This window comes from Thamnophis elegans, chromosome 1 (assembly GCF_009769535.1).
Source record: "Thamnophis elegans isolate rThaEle1 chromosome 1, rThaEle1.pri, whole genome shotgun sequence".
In the NCBI taxonomy this organism is placed as follows: Eukaryota; Metazoa; Chordata; class Lepidosauria; order Squamata; family Colubridae; genus Thamnophis; species Thamnophis elegans.
The window spans coordinates 140,827,493-140,851,564 of record NC_045541.1 but is presented as its reverse complement, the minus strand read 5'-3'; the positions used below and the strand labels follow the sequence as shown (position 1 = coordinate 140,851,564).

The window sequence follows — 24,072 nt, the reverse complement described above, 5'->3', positions numbered from 1 at the left end:
CGGAGTGTGTGGTAAATTTAATCTTAGTAATTGTTGTATACAAATTGATGATTCTGGAATTGTGATAGAAAAAATAACTCGAACTATGATACAAACTGCACATGTTCCTGTACAAACTTGGAAAGGCATATTGGACACTGACGGTTGGCTTGGAGGTATTTTTAACAATTGGAAGCAAGGTTTATTTTTTATTGGGATGATATTTTTGGGATTAACTATGTTGCCATGCATAATACCATTATTGAGATCCAATATGCAGAGTATTGCGGACGCAACTATCCAGAAGCATCACGCATTATTAATAAGTGTCAATACATCAGAATTAATAATCCCTGGATATCCAATGGAAGGGGGATTTGTGAGAAAGAAACAACCCATGGCAATTGCTTCTATTTAAAAAATAAAAAAGGAGGAGATGTGGGAAATTATCCCATAATTGGCTGGGTGAAATTAGCTGGGATCAATAGGATAGGATAGAATATCTGGATCAATATCTATCTGGATCAAAAGTATCCCAGTGAACATTTGCCAAAAGCCATATGGAAAGAACAGTCCTGGGAAAGCTTTTAGATAAGGAAGCCGAATTCATTTCGGGTGTCTATGTGAATAGCAATACACAGATACACCAGAGATGAGAGGCCTCTATTATCTGAGATATAAACACACAGAATTAGCCTTGCATCCTTCTGCCGCCTCGTGTAACAAATCAGTCATTCCCATATGCCTAATGTAGCTCTCTGTGTAATTTACAACTCTATACTTTCTAAGACCGTTTGTTCCTCCTTCCTGCTCTCCTTATCAGGATGTGTTTTACAATTCCATACCTCCTCATTTCCCCTTATCAAAGAGTACCTTTTGTCCCTCCTCCCTGCCCTTTTTGCCAGAATGTGTAATCAAGAAGTGATTTGTAACATACTGTGAGATGCTTTGTTTGTATTAAACTGCTGACTAGCTTTCTTTGAACTTTCCTAATAAAGGGGCGCTCTAAAAGAATAGAGACTTGCCATTTTCACCCAGTCTGCAGTGTGTGTGTGTCTCATTGCCAAAGCAGCCTAGGAATTAGAGATTCGTGAAGTGGTCCATTGGATTGTGAGAATGCTTGTATTCCCAATGCAAGCTCACTCTCGCACACCTTTACCAATACCAGAAGATATGGTCCTAAGAACTATATTTTGTTTTACAATTATTCAAAGGAGCAACATTGTATCAGCTTATTCTTTGCTTTTATTCAAGTAACTAAAGGTGGGATTGCAGCATTATTACATGTTTTGCTGTCTTGAGTCACTTTTCAATTGTCAGAAAATCCTTGAAGTAAACTTCCAAAACTAATTGAAATTCAGTACTAAATGTAAAACTTGTTTGTCCTACCATGCATCATCTATATTTAACAACTTAACAAATATTTAAAAACTTTTTTTACAGCTGAAAATAAAGAAACATGGAGAGAACATATTTTATCAGGGTGTGCCTGTGAATGTATGTATACTTCAATTTAGCCATCGGAAACTACGTCCTCTAATGTTCAGGATATATTAATTCAGCATTTAGTTTTATTCAGGATTTAATTCTAATTTTAAAGAACAAAGTATTTTAAGGGATGCAATGGAAACAGTGAGAAAGACTGCAGGTGTTTCCAATACTACAATATAACTCAACTTGAATTATTTTCACATGGATCCTGATAAAGATACTATACCAGATTTGATAGCTGAGTTAAATACTACAAAAAAGAGGGGAAATAAATTTAAAAGCCAAGCATATGCTATAAAGGTATATCTATTATGTTAATATAATGAAGCCATTATACTCTTGAAGCATTGTGAAATTCAATCTGATCAGAAACAAGAAATTTGACAAGCCTAATGTACAATGCTCGATAGTAGCATTATAAAAAGACTTTTCCATGAAATGTTTAAACACTCAGCATTTTTAAATCTGGCAAGCTTTATGTGAAAAATGGCTAAAATGATACGAATACCTCTGAAACATTGAATTCTATGACATGATTTCAAGAACTACAAGAAGACAAAGCTACATTAGTTGTTCAGTTAAGTCTCATTCTAACATTAGCAAAGGGTTTCTCACAGACCTCCAAGCAAATATAAAAACCTTGCTGGATTTGTGATTATTCCCACATATTGGAATCTGTTCTTCTGCTAATGGAAGCAGCTATCTGTTAACATAGGTACCTTCTAAAATATATCATTTTAGCAAGTATAGGTATATATTTTGGAAATAGTTAATAGTTGTATTTTAAAGTCATCGCACTAGCTTTTTACTGTGGTAATAAGACCATTTTAGAGACCATTCATTATATAGCTGTATGGATTTTGCTCTGTTGTCTTTTTTCTGCTTCATTTATATTGTTCTAAATAGATAAATTATTAAGAAAAATTAGTTCAGGAGTAAAGCTTTAGAGGATGGTGAGAGAAGAATTATTCTGAAGAAACAGATTGATTCTCAATGAATATTCACTTTGCTTTTATCAAAACAAAAATGTACAATTTGCTACAAAAATCAAGGGATGGACATAAACATTTAGTTGCAAATCAGAGACATTTTTAACATACAATTATTTTATATTTTTTAAGCATAACCTTAACTTCCCACTGAAAATAATGGAAATCTTAATCATGCCAAATCCCATTGCTTTCAACAGAGACTAAATGCAAATTTGTCAAGATCGGATCTCAAAAAATTATGTAAAATGATCTATCTGCAAGTTGAAAAGCTACAACGTGAAAAGTTGTATTATTATGAAAAATATAACCAGCAAATATACAGGCTATTTATATAGAGTAAACTTTCTCGGACTGTATCAATACTGGTTCATCAACTAGAAAGGTTTAGTAATGGCTACTAATTATTCTTATGCATTCTGTAAAAGAATCTGATAAAAATAAAACAAGTCCATATATATATATACACATATATTTACACTTCTCCTTAGACAATAGCATACTGTTCATATAAAAGGTCTCTAATTTTATAGAAATCTTCACAGAGACAACCTTCCAATCCAATACGTCCAGTTTCAGTCTGTAATAAAAAATATATAGTTATTTACTTTTTTGAAAGATTTCCTACAATTGATACATTAAATATACATACATATATGTTCCCTATGTACTTACTCTGCGAACAGCGACCAAGTTATTACACACTAGAACTCCTCCCACAAATTCAGCTTGGACTCCTTCTCGCAATAGAACTTGCTTAAAATCAGATAATCTTGGCTCATTCATGAAGACCGACTGATGTCCAGGAACCTTTTGTCAAGAGGATACAAGCCAAAATAAAATTTCAATATATTTCAAATACCTGAAGCATCCAGTAAAGTTATTCTGTTTTTGTATCACAAAATTCATACAAATTTGTACAAGGCCATATGTTTCATAGGAAAAAAATGGCCTATATGTTGTACATCGTGGCAGAATTTATTTTATTAAAAGCCTCAATTCTGGTCACGGATATATAGCATAAGCAATTTCAAAATCTTTAACTAACATACTCTTAGGAGTGACATGGTATTTGTTGCCCTTCTTGTATCGAAATAACTCATTTCATTTGATTCAGACACATTTGAGGCTTAGTGATTTTTTTTTTTTAAAAAAAGTTCAGCTTTCATTTAGAAAAGAAAAAAAATCCTGGGAGAAAAATGCTACTTTTTAATATTTAATATTATGTACATGAAAGACAGTAGCTCTTCATTTTTTATTACATGGAACTGCTTTTATTTTAACAGTAACAGATCTACAATTTTAAGTAAAAACCTGGGTTCCTGTCATGAAATGTTTTTCAATAATGTCTTTATATAGAAGACCATGTTCCCAATGCAATAAAAGTTCACTTTTAAATCTTACCTCATTGGGTGGTAAGGGCTCCAAAGTAGGAATAATTTCACTCTCCTCACAGATTTCTTTGTCATCATCACCAAAGAGGCTTTTAATGGCCTTTTGCTGTGCCACAGCACTGGAATCTGAAGAGGGTGCATCTACTTGCATTTCAGTGTCCTCACCGTCATCTCTCAGTTCCCCTTCTTCCAAAATTACCCCTGTGTCTACTTTTGATACTCGCATATCCAGAACTCCATCTATCCATGCAAGTTCTGCATCTTTAGCCTTACAAAACTGAAGGGAACTGACTAGGGAGTCTTTTAACCTAACCTAAAACAGAATTAAAAAAAACTAAAATAAACAAACAAGAAAGAATTTACATTCTAAGCAGCACTGCTTGCAAAATATCAATAGCCAAAGAAGACAGTGTGAAAGACAATGAAATCACACCATCAAGACATTGTTTTTATTTTTAGCATTTATTGTTAAGGAGTGCATTGGTTTAGCAAATAACCATTAAGTTACTGGAGCCAGAGAGCCATTTATGTCCCGTAGTGGACCAAGCTTACTACTTACTGCACTAAGCAATGATTTGGCACAATATGTAATTTATTGAAAGTACACAATTGCCTGACTCTTTATATTTCAGAAAGCCAGAAATCACTCTATCAATCACAATTAATTCCTATAATACTCCAAGTTAAAACCTAAGGAATGATGCAATGACTCAGTGCAAGGTTAAACAATAGGAAGGCCTTGTAGGGAATTATCTTGTTGGATTTTCAAACAGGAAAGTACCAGCCTTGGGGAAAGAGCACACTTAACAAAAGCAATTAAAAAGGAAATATTGGCTAATTGTAAAATTAACCTTGCTATGAGTAGACAAATGTTTATCATCTTATAAATCAACTTAAAAGTATTTAGAAACCTTTCTTTTATAATAAAAATACATCCAAAATATATTCTCTATATTATATTAGACCACTGAAGTACAAGATATAAATAACAATTGCTAATAAATACAGTAAAATTCTATAATATTAATATAGTTAACATAGTAATACAGTTCAATGACATAAATATATGCAGCAAAAACCATACCTTATTATCGGAATATAAAAGCTCTACCAACCCATCACAATCATTTTTAAGGAAACACCTAGAAAAACTAAGTCTTTCAAGGATCTTTTTAAAAGGAGCCAGTGAGGAGGTCTGACATTTCCTATCAGGCCAAAATATAGATAAGGTACTATTGTCCGCTCTGCCCTCCCCCTCCCAAAATATCTTCCTGTGGTTTGTCACACAAGTTCTTTTCGTGGATGGCCATGTAAGGAGGCTTCAAATGCAAATCTCAAAGTAGGGCAGACTGACAGAATGATTGGAGTCCCTCAAGAAATGAGCCCAAAGTCCATTCAAAACGTAATACCAGAACTTTAAAATGCCCTAGAAATGCATCTTGAGTCAGTTCAACAGCATACAAATCCTCTGAAGTAGGTTCTTTGTAACATGTAGGAGGAGCATGTCCAAATCACTTTTTTAATCATTAAAACAGTGGCATCTTGTTCCATGCTTATACATAGTATAGTAGTTCTAGAAGGTATTGCCAGGTGCCTCCACCTGCATATCCACCAGAGCCACCCGGATACAGATGGGAGCAACTATGTGCCTCCACGCACATGGAAATAGTCAGGAGCAAGCTCCAAAGTAGACCTACAAGCCTGGAAAAAGATGTGGCTCCTTTAACAATTCCAAAAAGTGGTTTGTATATACAGGTGAAACTCGAAAAATTAGACTATCGTGCAAAAGTTCATTTGTTTCAGTAATGCAACTTAAAAGGTAAAACTAATATATGAGATAAGACTCGTTACATGCAAAGCAAGATAGTTCAAGCCATTTGTCATAATTGTGATGACAATTATGCAGCAACCCTGGTCTTAATGAAGCACAGTGGTCCAAAGTCCTCTTTTCTGATGAGAGCAACTTTTGTCAAAAGCACCAAAAACTGATTCAATGACCGTGGGATTATTGTTCTTGATTGGCCTCTCCATTCTTCCTCCATACTCCGGGTCCTTGGTTTCCAAATGAGATGCAAAAGTTGCTCTCATCAGAAAAGAGGACTTTGGACCACTGTGCTTCATTAAGACCAGGATCAACGCAGCCAGGAGAATTTGGAGCACTTCATGCTTCCTTCCGCAGACGAGCTTTATGGGGATGCTGACTTCATTTTCCAGCTGCCCACACTGCCAAAAGCACCAAAACCTGGACTGTGGGATTACTGTGCTTGATTGGCCAGCAAACTCACCTGACCTGAACCCCATAAAGAATCTATGGGGCATTGCCAAGAGAAAGATGAGAGACATGAGACCGAACAATCCAGAAGAGCTGAAGGCCGCTATTGAAGCATGCTCGTCTTCCCTAAGACCTCAGCAGTGCCACACGCTGATAGCTTCCATGCCACGCCGCATTGAGGCAGTAATTGCTGCAAAAGGGGCCCAAACCAAGTGCTGAGTACATATGCATGCTTATACTTTTCAGAGGTCCGATATTGTTCTATGTACAATCCTTGTTTTATTGATTGCATGTAACATTCTAATTTTCTGAGATGGTGGATTTGGGGTTTTCATGAACTGTACGCCATAATCATCACAATTATGACAAATCACAGCTTGAACTATCTTCCTTTGCATGTAATGAGTCTTATCTCATATATTAGTTTCACCTTTTAAGTTGCAGTACTGAAATAAATGAACTTTTGCACAATATTCTAATTTTTCGAGTTTCACCTGTACTGTTGCATGTACTAAAGTACATCTTGCAAGTGTTAATCCTTTTATAAATACTTGGAAATGGCTGAATTGTGCTCAGTACGCCTTGTCATTCAAACATGCAAATCTTACTTGATATATGTGAGTCTCACTGGTTGCATCTACGGTTTCATGCAGTTTGGGCATATAAACTTTAATATCTTTCCCCCCAAAAGCTCTACAAGATTCAGTGAGATCTTGACTGGCCTCAGGAGGTCCATGGACAATAATCAATTGCCGTGGCTTCATCTGATTAATAATTTTTTTAATGGAGTCTCCATCAGAGCGGCCTTCATAATCTATGTATGTAACTCGAGCTCTAAAAATAAGATAAAGGAAAAAAAATAGAGATGAAGAAAAACAAAATTTAATCTTTATAGGCTGAGCTGAATATAAACATGTCACGACGTAGCTATCATTTAAGCATACTAAACTGTAAACTTACATTTTGTAACTATAATGTTTGCAAATGTTTTAATAATAATGCAACCTTTAACTATTAAACCAGATGGTGTTATTTAAGAACTTTGCAAAACGCTGAACTTTTACATTTAATAACAAAAGGCAGCAGTTCCATTTTGTTAAATGTGCATAATTCTGCATTGTTAACAATGTTTTTTGTGAAGTGAAAACTTGTATCATTAAATAATTAGAAATTTGACGGTTGCAATCAAGATGAAGTGATGGAAGTGATCTACATATTTTAAAAAAATATACTTAGGCCTGTGAAAATTAGTCATCAAGAAATAAAAGGTCAACTCTTTTTATAGATCAACACTATCTTAGAAACAATGTGGAAACAGAAAATAAGAGTTTTTATTGCGTAAAAAATTGAACTCTCCTGTATTCAATATTTTTTATCAATTATTTAGTTATGAAGATCAGCAATTTAAATACTGTGCATACTCATTAACTCTCACACAGAAGAGTTCAAGGTAGATATGTCATAAAAGGGAATGTGGGATTCCTGATAACTGCATACATAGATGCATCCATTAAGTTTCCTTGGCAACAGCCCAGAAGAAGCTTATCATTGCCACTTTCTGCAATTTTTGTTTTGTTTTTACCCAACCCATAGCCATAGAATTCCCTGTTACTTGCACTCATTATGTGATCATGTGTCTGCAATGTTCTCATGTTAATATTGCTTAGTATTAAAGCAGACACATATTTTCTTGTACATTTTTATACACACTACAGGAGAAAATTATCAGCCAAACAAAATAGTAATTCTGCAGAAAGATTATTCTCAGTTGTTTGTCTCCCAACTGATGTCAACAGATTTCAAGTGTCTCATTACTATAATTTCTTCTTTGAAAGTTTTGCAATATACTTTTATTAAGCATCATCTGTACATCATTCTCCTTGATTATGGACACAAAAATATTGTTTTGGTGTGTTCTTACTATAACCCAGCATACTTTTTATAACATTGACAAATTTATTCATTTGTATTTGGGGGGCACAGATATTTTTAACATATTGTAAACTCTTTTTCTCTGCATTCAATATGGCCCATTCTCATCTACTCTTTTAAAAGTTTAATGTCATGTTCCACTGTATCTTTATCTTAGCTGAAGGAGAAAACGGGGTTGCAAAAGTTTAAAACCCCCTTTTTAACTCTGTATTTAACAAATATCAGATCGCCTTTTACAATCCTCATTTTTGGTAGTTACTTTTATCCACTGGGATTGTTCCTGTGATTTTAAATTTACTGTGCTCAGCATTAATTTGCTTGCAATTAAACAAACTTATAAATCAAATTAAATAAATGAATTTCTCCTCTACTATCAAATCACTTTAATGTAATACTCATTGCAATTTATTTGATCAATGTACATATTAGTGTGTTTATTTTCCAATATTCTCCCCCAAGAAGCTTACTTCTAATGTTTTGTGTCCTGCTTTGTATCCTATACATTGTCAGCTAGAATTTTATTTTATATAATATCATACAGTTCATCTCACAGTATTTAGTTAGAAGAAAAAACTATTTTTATTTGCTGAACAACTTTTTTCTTCACAAATTGTGATTATGTAATGTCTCATTTAACAACTGCATCACTTAACAATTAATTTTCCGGTCTCTAGTGTGATCATAACCTCAGGATAAGCTAGTTATTTTATAGAAAAATGAACAGTAAATGCAGAGTGAACATTTTCACAATATTAAAAACTCAGGATCATTTTGATATACCCACAAGAGATATGAGGTAGGCTCAAATAAGGTAAAAGAGATTGCAATAGATTAATACACATCACACTTTTTGCTAATACCACCTACAACCTACGCACTCACTTTATTTCCATTGATTCCATTGCTGAAATGCATTTAGTAGGAACATCTGATAAATCTTGATCCATAGGCTCGTCTCCATTTGTAAGGCCAGATTCTAATTTGTTTTTTTCTTCTTCTGTTGCCTGAAGTTCTGGAACGAGGAAATCCTCAGGTCTAAATACAGGAACATTATTAATTTTATATTCAGGAAGATTGTCAAGAAAACCTGTGGCACTTTTGGAAATTAAAGTATAATATATACTCTTCATTTGCTATATATAGCATAGATTAATAATGTGTTACTAGCATAAATCACTGAAAAGGTATTGATCCAAATGTGGGGATTGCAATACATCCAGAATTCTACCTGCAAAATGTCATTTCCCCTCAAAGCTGCTTGTTTCCTTTCCTCCAAAATTGCTTTAGATAGCTTTCCTGTCCTCTGGCAGCATAAAGAATTGTAAAAGAGCCAAATAATGTGTTTTATCAAAGGTGTTTATTATTTGGTGAATTATCAAGGTTCGATACATACATTTAAATATAGCATGTGTTTTTTTCAGAGAACTATTCATTTTATTTGAGATAAAAATGTATTTGGAAAATGTGCATTTTAAATGAAGACAGTAAGTCAGTATCTACTAAAATGTAAGAATATTAGAATAATAGGCACTCCCACATCTCCCACTTACTTGATAATCTCTCCATATTCGTCCCATTTAATTCTCTCTTCTGGAGCAGGAAACATAGGATAAGATTTTTTGGCTTGTTTGAAAAAGCTTCCTTTACGATTTCCTTCACCTTTCATCATGAGATCATGTTTGGTCTTATGAACAGATGGTTGATCAATATCCTCTTCAGCATCACTCTCATCACTGGAATCTATATCTGCTCTAAAGCAGGAATCCAGAATAATTATACATATGAAATCAACAAAATATGTACATTCTAATTAATTCATTGGCACCTCAATTCTTTGTTATATAGGTAAAATGAACTTGCAAAATATATTCTACATAGCTATTGTAGCTAATGAAGCTAACAAACCACAAATTACTATATTTCTGCTAAGGAGGTATTTACTTTTAAATTGCAGATCATAAACCATATTTAAAGATAAATTTCATTAAAGTCAAAGAAAAGTAAAGCCTCCTCTAAGCTGAGATCAGTTCATGATGACTTTCATGGAAGTATCTGTCCAGTTTCCTTGGCAATGTTATGGAAATTACCTTCTTACAGAATCTTTTTTTCAGTTTCCCAATTTGTATTTGTATTTGTATTTGTGTTTATTTGTATGCCGCCCTTTTCCCTGGGGGGACTCAGGGCGGCTCACAATCCAATTAAGTTCACAAATATGGAATTCCTAAGTGGTTCCCCTGTGAATTCTAACCAAGGCCAGTCTGGTTTAGCTGTCTAAACCATTCAAGACTGTCCACATGCTGCTCCCTTCTGGGGCACTCAATAAAGCCATTTCAAATATGTTTCCAACTGGGCTATTTATACTGTAATTCAAATTGCTTTACTAGTGTAATGAAACTGGAATACTGGGAGTTCTAGTCCCACCTTAGGCAAAAGGCCAGCTGTAAGATATCAGGTCAATCATTCTATCTCAGATCTAGGAAAGCAATTGCAAACCACTTCTGAAAATCTTCCAAGAAAGTTGCAATGATTAGTCGAGGCAGTTGCCAGGAGTTCATGTTGACTTGAAGTCAGAAAAACACAAGAAAATCTTAAATAATCCTGAAACTAAACTGGATGTGTTGGAGGATCCACTAAGAATGTACATTAATGAACAAGAGTCTATATAAATGTATAAGAGTCTTGAAGGCAGGTAGATACTCACTCTTTTGATTGCTCTAACTTTTTTGCTGCCTCTTTTTTAATTTTTTCTTTTTCCAGGTATTCTTCAAGTTCTTTTCCTTCAAGTTTTACACGTTTCCTGAGCTAAAGAGAAAGTATACATTAGTAACTCTTATATTCACCTACCTTACATGTTCAGATTTTACAATGAATCCTTAAGTAATGACGGTGGTACGCAACAGCAATATTCAATAGTACATATTGGATAAGAGTTCAATCTGCAATAAAATATGCAATGAGTTCTAAAATTATTTTGGTATTATTTTCCTTTGCGCAAAACAGACCACTTAACAACAATGGAAAATTCTTCAAGAAACTCAGGAATTTTTATAAATATGTGTGACTATTTTTCTACATTTTAAATCTCAAGCAAGTACACCTATTATATAGCCACAGTTAGCATGGAATGCTTCTGCCTCTTCACAGCGAACTAATCAACAATTCTATCATTTTTGTTTTCTTCAAAGTGTGAGCATAATTTATATAATTCACCAAAAAACCCTGCACAAAAGTCTGCATTGCATATGCACTGCCCCAATGTGCATATTTTTTTTAATTAATTTTTCACTAACAAAATTCAAAATACTGTAATGTATGCATGGATTTAGGGGTGGCTATCTTGCAGTACTTTTATTGCTTTGCTCTGCTCTGCTTTGAGTTGAGGCAAACCATTGCACAAGTTCATTGTATTGCTATTCTTACACTAGGTTAAATATGCAATACTTTTATTAAAAAGTACTGCATTTACTTACCTCTATGTCTATAACTTTTTCAGAAGCATTATCTATTAAAAACCGTGCTAGTGTTCCAGGAGTTGTTCTGTATGTCAAAATAATAGAGTTTTTGGGATCCTGACACCATTGTATGAAGAGATCTCTTGAAAATCCGCAGTCCAGATCTGGCTGGCTAGCAAGAACAACTTTGGGACTAGGAACACGAGCCAAATCTGCAAGTCCATGACAAAGAGACAGATGACGAAACTGGAAAGGATTGTTTCTCTTATCTTCAAAGCACCTCATTAGCTTGTCACTCATCCATTCCACCTGTATATTGAGAGAGAAGTACAGGTCAGTTGCCTTTTTAAATACTAAATGACAACAAATTTCCACCAACATTTTAGACAGTGATTTGGAAGGACAATTGGGTTGTTTTGCAAAGCATGCTTTGTATGGCCCATACCTTATAATATCCAATATCTTATTATATGTTATGTTACTTGATACATAAGTCTAAAATACCTGCTTTTCAACAGGAGTTTTATTATAAATAACCTCAGAAAACAAACCTGAGATTTTGAGAACTCCACAACGTTGTAGCTGACATTGTTTAAAAGTGCCAAGGAATAAACTCCTAAACCAGCATCTTTTGTCCTCCATATCTGATCAAGCAGCTGGGCAAGTTCCAAAACTCTCCCTGCAGTGTCCACAGCTATTAGGACATTTCCATCACCCCTCAATGTTTCCAAAATATTTGCTAAAGATAAAAAGACGAGTTACAATATTGAAACCCTTATATATACAGAATTTTCTTGTTAATAATCAGAGGAAAAACCAAACGGAATCCACACGATAAGTGGCAATTTGATGCCTTAACATAAATGACCCAGCTACAAAACCTTTTAAAATATTTTTTTTTTAAAATCATGCAGCAGACAGTATCTAATTAAAAATCACTAACCATACAACACATGTCAACTAAATGATAACTGAGGTTATCATTTAGTACTTTACATCAAGCTAAATTACTAAAATAACCTAACTCTTTTTATGGTTCTGGAGAAAGAATCTTAAGAATATTTCTTTTATAGATTTCCAAAGCTTTAAGACAGGTTACATGATTCCATACTTAATATTAAGGTGTCAAAGAAAAGACCTTAGCATATTTAAATTTTTATTTTAATGCCAAGAAAAGAATGGATTTTCATAGCTAAAGTAATGTTCATGTCAGGAGAGGCACCTTTTCAAGTAACAACATCCAAAAAAACCAAAAATATATTCTGAGTATTCCTCAGAAACATAATATTTCTATTAAATTAATTTATGAAATAAAATCAGTCATGTATCACTTAAAATATGCCCTTTCAAATTAAAACTGAAATTATTCCAATTTTCTAGGTCATTACCGATCTTATCCAAAGATCATCCTGTACATTTATAAACATTACGTAAATGAGAGGATGAAATCCCTGTTAAGAACAAAAACCATTCCATCCTGAATTCCATACTAAATTGTTATTTGATTTGTGTCACAAAAGACATACTTAGCAGTTGCTCATCTCTTTGTTTCCGCCTTGGCTGTACGTAAGTAGCATTGAACGAATCAGTGATGAGCAAAGAAGGTCTACTTAACATTTCCAAGGAACATCCATTTAAATGACTGAAAAAGAAGTTGTATCAATTTCAATTAAAACAATTAAAACTTGCTGAAAATAAATGATTCTCTAATTTTCAAAAATGTCAGTTTTTACTAGAACACAATATAATTGCAATCATGAATTTAAATGTATTTATAAATGTAAATACATTTATATACAAATGTACATGGTCTTATAAAAATTACAGATATAAGAAAGTCAAATTTATCTGCTGCAATTTAAAAATAAATAGTGGAAGAAAATGAAAATAAACAGGTAAGATGGATTGGTGCAGGGAAATACAGTTACTAAAAAGTCACTAGAAGGCTATGCTTCTTGTCATATTAATTTGGTTGGTGTATTATTTACCATATCCTGTGCTGCAAGTAAAAACTCATGCTATTCTATATGCTGCAAATATCTGAGCTCATGGGTAGTTCCTTAACAATAAGAATATAGTGTAAAAAACAAAGCAAAGAAGAAGCCTAAAGAAAAACCAATTTATTTGAAAACAATGTTTTAAAGTTCACTCTTTAAAAATGAACAAATGTTATAAACAGATTTCAAAACATGTCATAATTAAGAATAATTTAAATTTAGCATTTTCTTCCATGTCAGATTTCAAATTAGTTTCACTTTTGTAACATTTGTGAATTCTCAAAATAAAGGTATGACATCCTAATGAAATGAATATAAAACAATGCATTAGCTTATAAATAAAATCTGATCTACCACTGTTGACATTAGGCAGTTCCGTAGGTAAAATATAGAATCTACTTCTATAATTAAAGCAGAGATAACACTTCTATAATTAAAATATGGATGACACTGTAACACATTTCTAAATTTATTGTCTTTTTTAAAATTAAAATTAAACATTAGGAAACTTATTTTCCCTCTCCCATGTTTTAAAAGGAGAGTTAAAGAAACCATCTTTAATTACTTAGTAGAGCTGTGCAGTACTTCTGTTTCAGAAGGAAAAACCACATATAAGAAACTTGATAAACCACGTTTCTTTTCATGGAATCATACTGCATGTTAGGGTTCATCACACAGTGCTAGGAAAAGATTTAGGTGACTTATGAATTTGTTGACAGGTCCTCCAGGAGAATCCTCACGTGAAGCATCTTTTTTCTTTTAGGTCAGAATTTATTTTGAAGCTGACAACTGAACAATTGCATTGCAGAATGTAGGATATCTTCGATTGAGGAACATTATGCATTTCTTAATGCATTTTAAACATCATCTAGTAATTTTTAAAAAAGAAATTACCCCACATTTCCTTACCCTCAAATTTAATTTCTGCATGTGCAAATCCTGGCACATATACAGGATTCTTAAGATTATGAAGTATGGAAGAATAAGTAAACAAGTTTCCTCTGTAGTACTGATTTGAACTCATTGATTTTTCCACTTGCAACTAAGACAAACCAGGTGTGCAAGTTCCAAAAGTATCAGAGGCGCAAACTAACATGGGAAGTTCTCCCTAAGCAATGCCAACTACTTTCACACTACTGCCAAAACAATTTTATTTGCATGTTCACTAAATCAGCAGAAATGATTTTAAGACTCCTTTCACTCACAAAACCATCCAGTACCGAGTGTCTTTAGACATCAGAAATGTTAAGAAGCTGTAGTAGGAAAGTAGCAACATCTGTGTACATACATCTCCCTCTTGTGGTTGAAATCAACTGCATAAACAATTTCCTCTTCTCCATCTTTAACTATTTTCCATATCGTACCTCCTATCATGTGGCCTGCTGGTAATGGTGTGATAGACAAACCATGCCCTTTACCTAAAGAAAAAACAATTTAATTCACACCCCAATTACATAAAAGATAATTCAACACCACCCCATAACGTGGCTTCAAGTCTTCCTACTAATACAACATATTGAAGTATTTTTTGTATTATTATTATTTTGCTAATGTAATGCATAACAGACTACTTCTAAAGAAAAATGGGAAGGAAAACCTTTCATACAAGTATTATGAAAATAATGAACAGGTTCATGGAACAATCTGTCTCTAGATATTAAGACAAAAAATAAAGTTCTCCAATAAAATGTTGCCCTATGGGGTACTTCTGATCAGGATTCTAGCAATTCTTCATTCCTTACTCCTGTATGTTTTCTCTTACCCATTACTGATTCATCCCACTGACCAATGATTCTAAGACCTCACACAGCCTTATATCAAGAGTTGTTATAGCTACTTCCTCTCCCATCTTGTTATTACTTGATCTTCCATGCATTCATGCAACATTATGCTTTTGGACTCCACCTCTTATTGCCTTTTCCCTTGATATTTTTTTTAATATAAATAAACATTTCAGGATTTTAGCATTTTTAGAATAAAGTAGTGACTAGGGCTATGTAGCCACAAATCAATACCACAACGTCTGGGATCAGAGACACAGAAATGATAAATTAAAATAATAATAATTAGAATGTTATGTACTTCAGTTAGTTTGACATCATGCAATTGTATAACCATTTGCTAAGTTTAAAACTGGAAGATTTAGATTTTAGGAAAAAAAAAACCAGAAATTCCAAACAACAGGACATAACAATGACTTTAAGAGTATTTCTTTTCACCTTTCAAATTGACAATCTGAGAAAATTTTAGTTGTTGTATTTTATCAAAAGCTGCATCCACATCATCCAAAGTAAACAAGGTGAAGTCTTCAGTATTATGGCGTGACTAGTCAAAAGAAAAGGAAAGGAAAATATTCTCAGTTAAAATTAGCCACATTGGGGAAAAGTTTAAAATCATACCTCTCCAAAAACTGAGACATGAGCTTTACCTGATAGAGATCATACATGAACATCTGACCCATTTTGTATACAGGAATAGTTGCATAAATAGCACAGTTCAACCCCATCTTTCCTACTGCATATGGGAGAGCACCCAAGTGCAGAGGATCAGGATGTGAAAGAAGTACTGCATCAACCTGGTGAACATATCTAAAAAACAAGAACAAGGGGATAAAACATTCCATTCCACTATTTAAAAAAACACCTATTTTAATGGAAGTATAGTGTACATCATTTGAGAACTGATACTTTTAATCTAAAATAAAATTTGGGTCTAGAGTTCTACTTTGAAGGAGAAATTTCCAATGAAAAAAGTTCTTCTCAGAAAATGCTCCCTTTCAATAGATAGGAAAATGCTCATTTCAATAGAAAGATGTTATCTTGATAGTCTCTAATATCTTGCTCTCCCAATATGCTTTACAGAGCAGTATATCAAAACAAAAGGGAATATTAAAAAAATTGCAGTAGCTATCTATAACAGGACATTCAACTGGACTAAAAGCATTCATGAATTGAAGAAATCGGCCATAATAGAAAAACACTTAGAAATCAAGCTTTTGCTTCTATGTTTCACTTAAAAGGACTACTGCAAAAAAACAACAACAACCTTTTAGTAGTAGTTCTAGTGGTGAAATTGAATTTGGAGAACAATGTTCAAAACACTATCTTTTAATAAATTTTGTTGATTCTGTCATCCAAGGCTAAATATGATGCAAAAAAATGCAAAATCTACATGTACTACATTATTACAGTGTACATTCAAGAAACCAAAGTTAATGAAAATCTTACTCTGTAGATCTACTCTTATCAAATACAATTCTGCATGCAAAATCTCCACATTGGGAACTCTTATCAAATGGCATTGTTTCTGCATTTGAGAAGTACAATAAACTGTTCCATCATCACCACACTTTTCTTGCATTTGTAAGAAAATAAATGTAATTCCAACCTAAAAAGTAGCACAGACTATTCTTTGTAGTTTGATTCTGCAATTGTCCCTGTCTTCATGAACATTTTAAATATGTTAAGTAAAGCAATTCAAAGGTCAATATAAAGTAGAACTGTTCTACCTATACCTAGCAAGTCTATTTTCATATATAGTAAGAAAAAAATTGATACAAATAATTTTGTACCATAACTTTAATAATTTAAACAAAAGTGTTTTATGTTATATAAATATGCTATAACAAAAAAAGCATTGCAGTACATTTTTCAAGTGTTCAGCACTTTGAGTCAGATTCTACTTACTTCCTCAGAGAATCAATGATGTCCATAGAAAAATTTTCATCCCAGCCACAATCCAACAAAAAGCGAAACTCATCTACCTGAAGTAAGTAGCAGAGAGCAGATTCTTCCTGAACCCCTGAGAGGGTTGTTAGCTTGATAATTGATGTCATTTTTCATTCCCCAAATGTTCTCACCAAAAATAGTTACTACAAGGAATAAATTGTTTTAAAATCCTTTTTGTTAGTTTTCATATACAGCTGTGAAAATGTACATATACTTAATATTATATTATTTCAGCATGTTTCATAGATATGGTCAACACAAGCAAACTGAAAATTTCCCCAAATCAATGAATCAATCCATGATAATCAAGACTTCAATGTGATTGGTTTAAATTGTGAGGTTAGAGATAAAATCAAATGCTTTCTTTCTTAGAACAACTGTATCAATTTCCTCAACATGATAAACAGGGTTACCAGAAGGGCAGGGCGCATGCGCGCACTCACATCAGAAAAAAAGAATTCAGCACTTACTGACAGGTATTACAATAACCTGGTTGTAACTTTAAAGTATGATTCAACATAAGAACAAGGCTCAGATTTATCAGTGTCTGCTGTCCTCCATTTTGATATAGCCCGAGAACTAGAAATTTTCAGTGTTTCAACATAACCCGACCTCAGGGGTATCAAACTTGCATCACATGACGCCACCGTGCTATATTGTGACTTTTCCCCCTTTGCTAAAGCAGGTGTGGGTGTGGCCAGCGCTTGACGCATCCAGGCTGCAACTTTGACAATCCTGCCCTACCTATTACTATATGTGTTCCTCTACTTTTATATCATTTTGTTAAACATTTTTACTTAATTCTGACATTTATGGTAGCTATCTACATTTTTATTTCTTAATGGCTAACTGCTAACCTTATTAATTTTTTTTATTTCACCTTTATTTTTTTTAAGTACAATTAACTCAAGGCAGCAAATATTCACAGTACTCCTTCCTCTTATTCCCCCTCCCAACAACCATCCTGCAAGGTGGATTGGGTTGAGTGTATGTGACTCGCCCCAAATCATCCATTATATTTTTGTACCAGAAGATAAAGTTCGTCCAAAGCATGTAGCTGATACTTTGGAGCACATCACAAAATGAAGTTGGCTTTTATCCATAGTAGTGGCATTAGAGAAGCCAGCCAAAGATATGCAAAATAACCAACCAAAAGTTAAAAATGAAATTATATCGAAGCCATTCCATCTCAAAGAGTAAAAAAGAAACTATCGAAGTCATTCATTGAAACCCGGGTGGCTCGAACAAAATTACATCAAACCGAGGTTGTACACAAAGCAGAAACTACTCCATTTACTTAGGACAGTCCTCGTTTGACAGATGCAGCCTTTTATTACACTCTTGTTCGTCTTTGGAGCCCAGGCCTAAACCTAAAGAGGGCTTCATGGAATCCTGCCTATCAGGCCGAAATTCTCGGTGTCTTAAGTTGCAGGGAAGTCTTCCTTTCACAAGCTCGAGTCCAGCTATTGTATCCATCTCCTTAATTCTTCGTCGGAAGGAAAGCGGGGAGTCATGAGCCGCGTTCATTGAGGACTGAGCCGCACTAGGGAAAGCCAAGTATCCCTTAAGCGGCTGCCCTCCGACACACTTACTTCGTTCTTACCTGTTTAGCACCCCCTAGTTACCTCCGGGCACCCGCATTTATTCGGGAAAGGGAAAGGAGAAAAGAAAAACCCGCACGTGCCCACTCAGCCACCCCTCGCCCTGCTTCCCGCTGCCGCCGCCACCATTTTGGGGTAAGAAACCGGTAAGCTCGTTGGAAGAGGAGGAGTCGCCGGGAGGAAAGAGAAATCTGGATTGTACTATCTATGCAGTTAAGAGAGGGGAAACACCGTCTATGGTGTCGGGGTTTTTTCCCCCGTCAGTGGTATCGTGATACATACATATATCATCCACCTGAATTGGATTTCTAAATATGCTTTAAGGAAACACAACAAAAAGATATTGACTCCCAAGGGGATGCGTGAAATAAAATAGCGTTATCCGCCCTTCCTTTCCCGCTCGTCTTAATGGTTCCTCCTGGAGCTATCCGAAGCGGTAAACTGAGAGGTCGTCTAGGATTCAGTTGACCCTGGATGAGGCCTAGGTCGCCTGGACTGGTAAGCTTAGGGTTGTGGTGAACGGAGAGGGAGTCAGAGAGGAATTGATGGGGGTGCGTCTGATGTCTTCAGGAGCCTGGGGGCGACACATCCAATGGTGGATGTGTTGTGTATCAAGCCATATACGTTGGAAGATCGGGGGCTTCTATCACATTAATTTTTCAACCACTAATTGAGACTGGTTGCACCTGTAGTTTAGTATCTCCTGAAAGGATGGCCACTTATGCCCAAATATGGGGTATTTCTAGGTTAGTTGCTCAGGGCGTACAATCATATTCTGGGCAAAATACTTTGGGGAAAGAGACTTCTTTCTAGTACTGTATAACTTTCTCCCATGAGAAAGGATTTAGACATTTTTCTTGCATCTGGAGCAGGCAGGGAATTAAATATCCATTTCAGAATGCTACAGCTCTGCAATAGAAAAGGAATTCCAGTAATAAATCAGATATATTGGCCTGTCCTGGCCAGTGTCACTTTCAAGCAAAGCATTAGGCTGCAGCCAACCTTTTTTTCTTAGAAATAAAGAATACACATGAAACCTTTATTTCTTAGAAATAAAGCTGATTGATTCTATGTATATAGCCACCCACCCACCCACCCACCCAATATAACTACAGTTCTTTTGGATGATTTGCAGTTAAAACATAAACAATACCAAAACACTGGGTAAAACTGATGGACAGTGGCCTTTTGGTTTTGTAGTTCCCAGATTTTTAAAAGTTTTTTTTTTAATTGGATGAGGCAAGTTGTTAAGGGAAATGTTTGCAGTTCTGTTTAAAGGGCAGGTTGGTGATTCTTTTTAATGACACTTCAAAGTGTTGGTATTGTTAGCAAATTGTTTTGGGCTTTTCATTAACCTATATTATACGATAGTAAATGACAAATTTACAAAATGGAATATAGTAAATAACATCAAAATACATAAGTATTTTGTAATCCTATTTGGGATTACAAAATTTTGGGATTTGTGCACAGGATTTGCACATTTCAATTACATTCATTTTTTACTAAGTGCAATTCCTTTGACTTGTTTCACTATTATAAGAAAATCTCTAATGGGCAAGCCTGGCAAATGATGGATACATTTGATACAAACTTGGCTCCTTGTGTATTTGAAAGCTTCCACTGTAACATCCCCATTCATGTTTCATCATTTTACAAATGCCAGCATTTGTGGATACTTCCATACCACCATCTATGCTACAGGCAAAATTAAAGTTGCAATAAAATATTTTCCACATAAAATGTTATGTTTCCTCTATAATTCACATCAATGAAATAGGACTTGTTTCACAATAACAGTGAACTTGCGTCCAAATAGGTCTCATTTTTCATTATAAGCGATGATACTCATGTGGAAATACGCCGTTACTTGTAATCCTTTCTTTGTCCTTTTTCTTAGTAACTACCATGAATATTATCCACTTGGTGCGAGATCACTGGCCTCTTACATTGTGTCCCATAGGATTCTTGGTGGGATGGTACTTTGACAAAAGGCATGATGAGAAACTGGCATTATTCAGAAACAGGAGCAGATTATATCAAAGGTTAATTATTTTAATTGATTTCTTACAAGCACTTTATTCTTTCTGGATGTTACTTGAGGAAAGTATTGGTAAATATAGCTGTTACTGCATTTTCATTGATGTGTAAAAATTCACAATTATTAAATTATTCCTTTAAATAATTTATATTGTAATGTTATATGTAGTATTGCTCCAAATATGGTTTGAAGCTATACATAATGCTGAATATGGTTACTGTGTTCCTAGATATACTTGATTGATGTTTATCCTTACTGATTTATACCAAGGCAGATGAAAAAGTTTACAATGGAAACAGCAGTTACATAATATATAATATATTATAATATATAATATTATGTGTGTGTGTGTGTGCGTATATATATATATATATATATATATATGTGTGTGTGTGTGTGTGTGTGTGTGTGTGTGTTTTATTTGTACAAATAAAACACAAATATAACAAAGGCAACAATAAAAATATTGGGTTTCTGTCGTGATGGACTCTTGTGACGAGCCGATGGACAGAGAATGGAAGCAGTTAGCTTCCTCCCATAATTGGGGCTTACCAGGGGTTGTGACATTATATATATATATATATATATATATATATATATATATATATATATATTTATTTATTTATTTATCCTTACTGGGATTCGAACCTGGGCTGATTGCATATCAGGCAGAGATGTTAACCACTAAGCCACAGGCTGTCCTCTGTTATCAGCTTGAGCCAGGGAGAAAGGTATATATTTAAAGTCACAACCCCTGGTAAGCCCCAATTATGGGAGGAAGCTAACTGCTTCCATTATCTGTCAATCGGCTCCTCACAAGAGGACAGCCTGTGGCTTAGTGGTTAACATCTCTGCCTGATATGCAATCAGCCCAGGTTCGAATCCCAGTAAGGGTATGGCTAGCTGATGAGAGCTAAATAGCTTGAAATAGATCTATACTAGTCTCCCTTTATTTATCAGCACAAATATAACACACACACATATATACATACATACATACATACATAATATATAATTAAATTCCGTAACTTCCTTTGCTTGTATTGTCCTATTGATTTTAAAAGAAAGATTTGCCTGTATTACTTCCAACTCTAGAATTTAAAATAAAGTATCATTGCCTCTTGCCCTATCTGCAAATGCTGCAGATTTCCTGAACAGTTTCTACTTTTATATCAGATTGTTTAGTGTTTTAAACAATCAGTTAATAAACTGTTCCTCAGTTAGTAAAAATAATAGATGATTTAACTTGTACTCTCTGTTACACAGTTAAGAGAATCAGCTGCCCCAATTATATCAGGAGTAGCATCTTGGACAACATTGCAGTTTATCTTTGGTGGTTATCTGAATGCTATTCCTATTGCTTTACAATTTGGGGGAAAATGTGAGCTAGCTGAAATCAAAGCAGTGTACGTTGAATGGAGGAAAACTTACTTTCCCTGTCCTCATTTTGTGCCACATATGTGCAGGTGTGGATGGAAGGGGTCAAATATGTTTTGCAGCTGGAAAATTCAAAACATTTTTTTCTGAATGTATACAACATGGGAACTCAGACTAGAATAGGCATGAAAGCTGGCTGGGTGAATTTGGGCCAATCTCTTTGTCTCAGCTCAACCTACCTCAAAGGGTTGTTGTTGTATGGAAAATAGGAGAAGAGGGTGTGTTGAGTATGTTTGCTACCTTACAAAAAATAATAAAAGTGGAATTAAAAAAATAAATACCAAACAGGGGAAACTCTTCACAAATATTTGCAAGAACAAGCTAATTATGCATATAATTGTTATATAGGGATTACCTATACACTATCTTTGCTTTCCACTTTTAAAGCTAATTCTTTAAGTGTATATTTTTAAATGTATAATGTACTAATCTGTCATAATTTATTTTTAAACCTATAATATTATTTTCTTTTTATAGGGAATTGAAACCTGGTGAAGATGCTACATGGAAATAATGTGTCAAATGAGAGTTGACCTACAGTTTGAATAAGTGATTGCTCCATAAAGAAAATAGAATCTAGTATTACCTTTGTTCATCGTATGATTACTAAAAAGTATGTAGCCCCAACTATATAATGTAATTTAAACAATTTGATATAGTATAAAGAAGGTTGGTATAGTGTGTTTCTGAGAAACTGTTTGTCTCTCTGAACTTGAACCTTTCAGTCAACTTCAGAGGATATAGTTACATCCTGTAAACTATAGGATTGTAGTTGGAGGGATCAAATACAATTATGTATTATTTTTGCATAAATTATTCTGGAATTTATTCCTTGACAATTGATCTTTTCTTGCATTTAAATAAAAGTACCTTAAAATAGATTTAAAACACGTATTATTTTTTTTTTTTACAAAATATTGATACCATCTTTGTGGGGTTATATTTTATGATGACTGTAATATTTAGTTCCTTAAAATATTTAGTTTCTGTTACTTATATACCATATTAAATATGTGCTTATAGAAAACTGTAATGTGCTAAGCTTTGGCATGTTATAAATCCAACCAATTGTAATGACTGAAAAAGCCTCAGCTAAACAAATCACAACTTAAGTGTGTTTTGGATGTCAGACAAACTAACATCTATTATTCCATTCATTATCACAGTTGATTTGGCTGGCTAGGCAGATGTCCTTTTCTTCCAAAAGTAGTCTGTTCATTTTCCTCTAAGTTATAGGAGGGGTGTCAAACTGGCAGCCCGTAGATCAGATATGTCACACGCAGGCCACACCCACCCAAGCTCTGCAAATGGGAAAACACCTCAAAATGTCACATGATGGCAATGTGATGCAATGAGTTGGACACCCATGCTCTAACCTCTTCTTTTAAAGTCTTCCAGAAGTGCACTCATCGCACTATAACTGAGCATCACCCCACAGAAAGATTATTTTGTTCTTTAAATCTAAGACTATGACATCTTAGTTGCCAAAGTTCTGGCGACCATAAACAGAAAGAGAATAATAGGAAACATTTGGCAGCCCAGATTTGGCAGCCCTGCACATCAAAACAAAAAACTGACAATATAAAATCGTAATGATAGCAAAGCATTGCCATCAATTGTTGATCGTTCCAACCATCAACCAGCTTGCCTTCAGAAGTTATGGGTACTTCATCACTGGAGACTCAAAAAGAGACTGGACAGCCACTTGTCAAAAATGGCATTAGGGCAGAGGTCTTCAAACTTAGCAACTTTAAGACTT

The 24,072-nt window shown here is 34.3% G+C and overlaps 2 protein-coding genes across 2 annotated transcripts; one reads left to right on the top strand and one right to left on the bottom strand.

The window, feature by feature from the left end:
• Positions 1-2,453: 2,453 nt before the first annotated feature.
• Positions 2,454-18,989, bottom strand: CPSF2 (cleavage and polyadenylation specific factor 2). The gene is made up of 15 exons (XM_032233236.1): positions 18,838-18,989; positions 17,193-17,377; positions 15,935-16,094; positions 15,726-15,831; positions 14,795-14,924; positions 13,036-13,151; positions 12,061-12,248; positions 11,528-11,818; positions 10,759-10,859; positions 9,608-9,808; positions 8,940-9,092; positions 6,734-6,959; positions 3,864-4,166; positions 3,135-3,269; positions 2,454-3,039 (listed from the first exon to the last, which is right to left on the bottom strand). Exons 2-15 carry the CDS (start codon positions 17,339-17,341, stop codon positions 2,947-2,949), a joined length of 2,352 nt encoding a protein of 783 aa, XP_032089127.1. The 5' UTR covers positions 17,342-17,377; positions 18,838-18,989; the 3' UTR covers positions 2,454-2,946.
• A 243-nt stretch (positions 18,990-19,232) lies between these two features.
• Positions 19,233-23,201, top strand: NDUFB1 (NADH:ubiquinone oxidoreductase subunit B1). The gene is made up of 3 exons (XM_032224309.1): positions 19,233-19,333; positions 20,736-20,880; positions 22,791-23,201. The coding sequence occupies exons 2-3, from the start codon at positions 20,744-20,746 to the stop codon at positions 22,825-22,827; spliced, it is 174 nt and encodes a 57-aa protein (XP_032080200.1). The 5' UTR covers positions 19,233-19,333; positions 20,736-20,743; the 3' UTR covers positions 22,828-23,201.
• Positions 23,202-24,072: the final 871 nt, after the last annotated feature.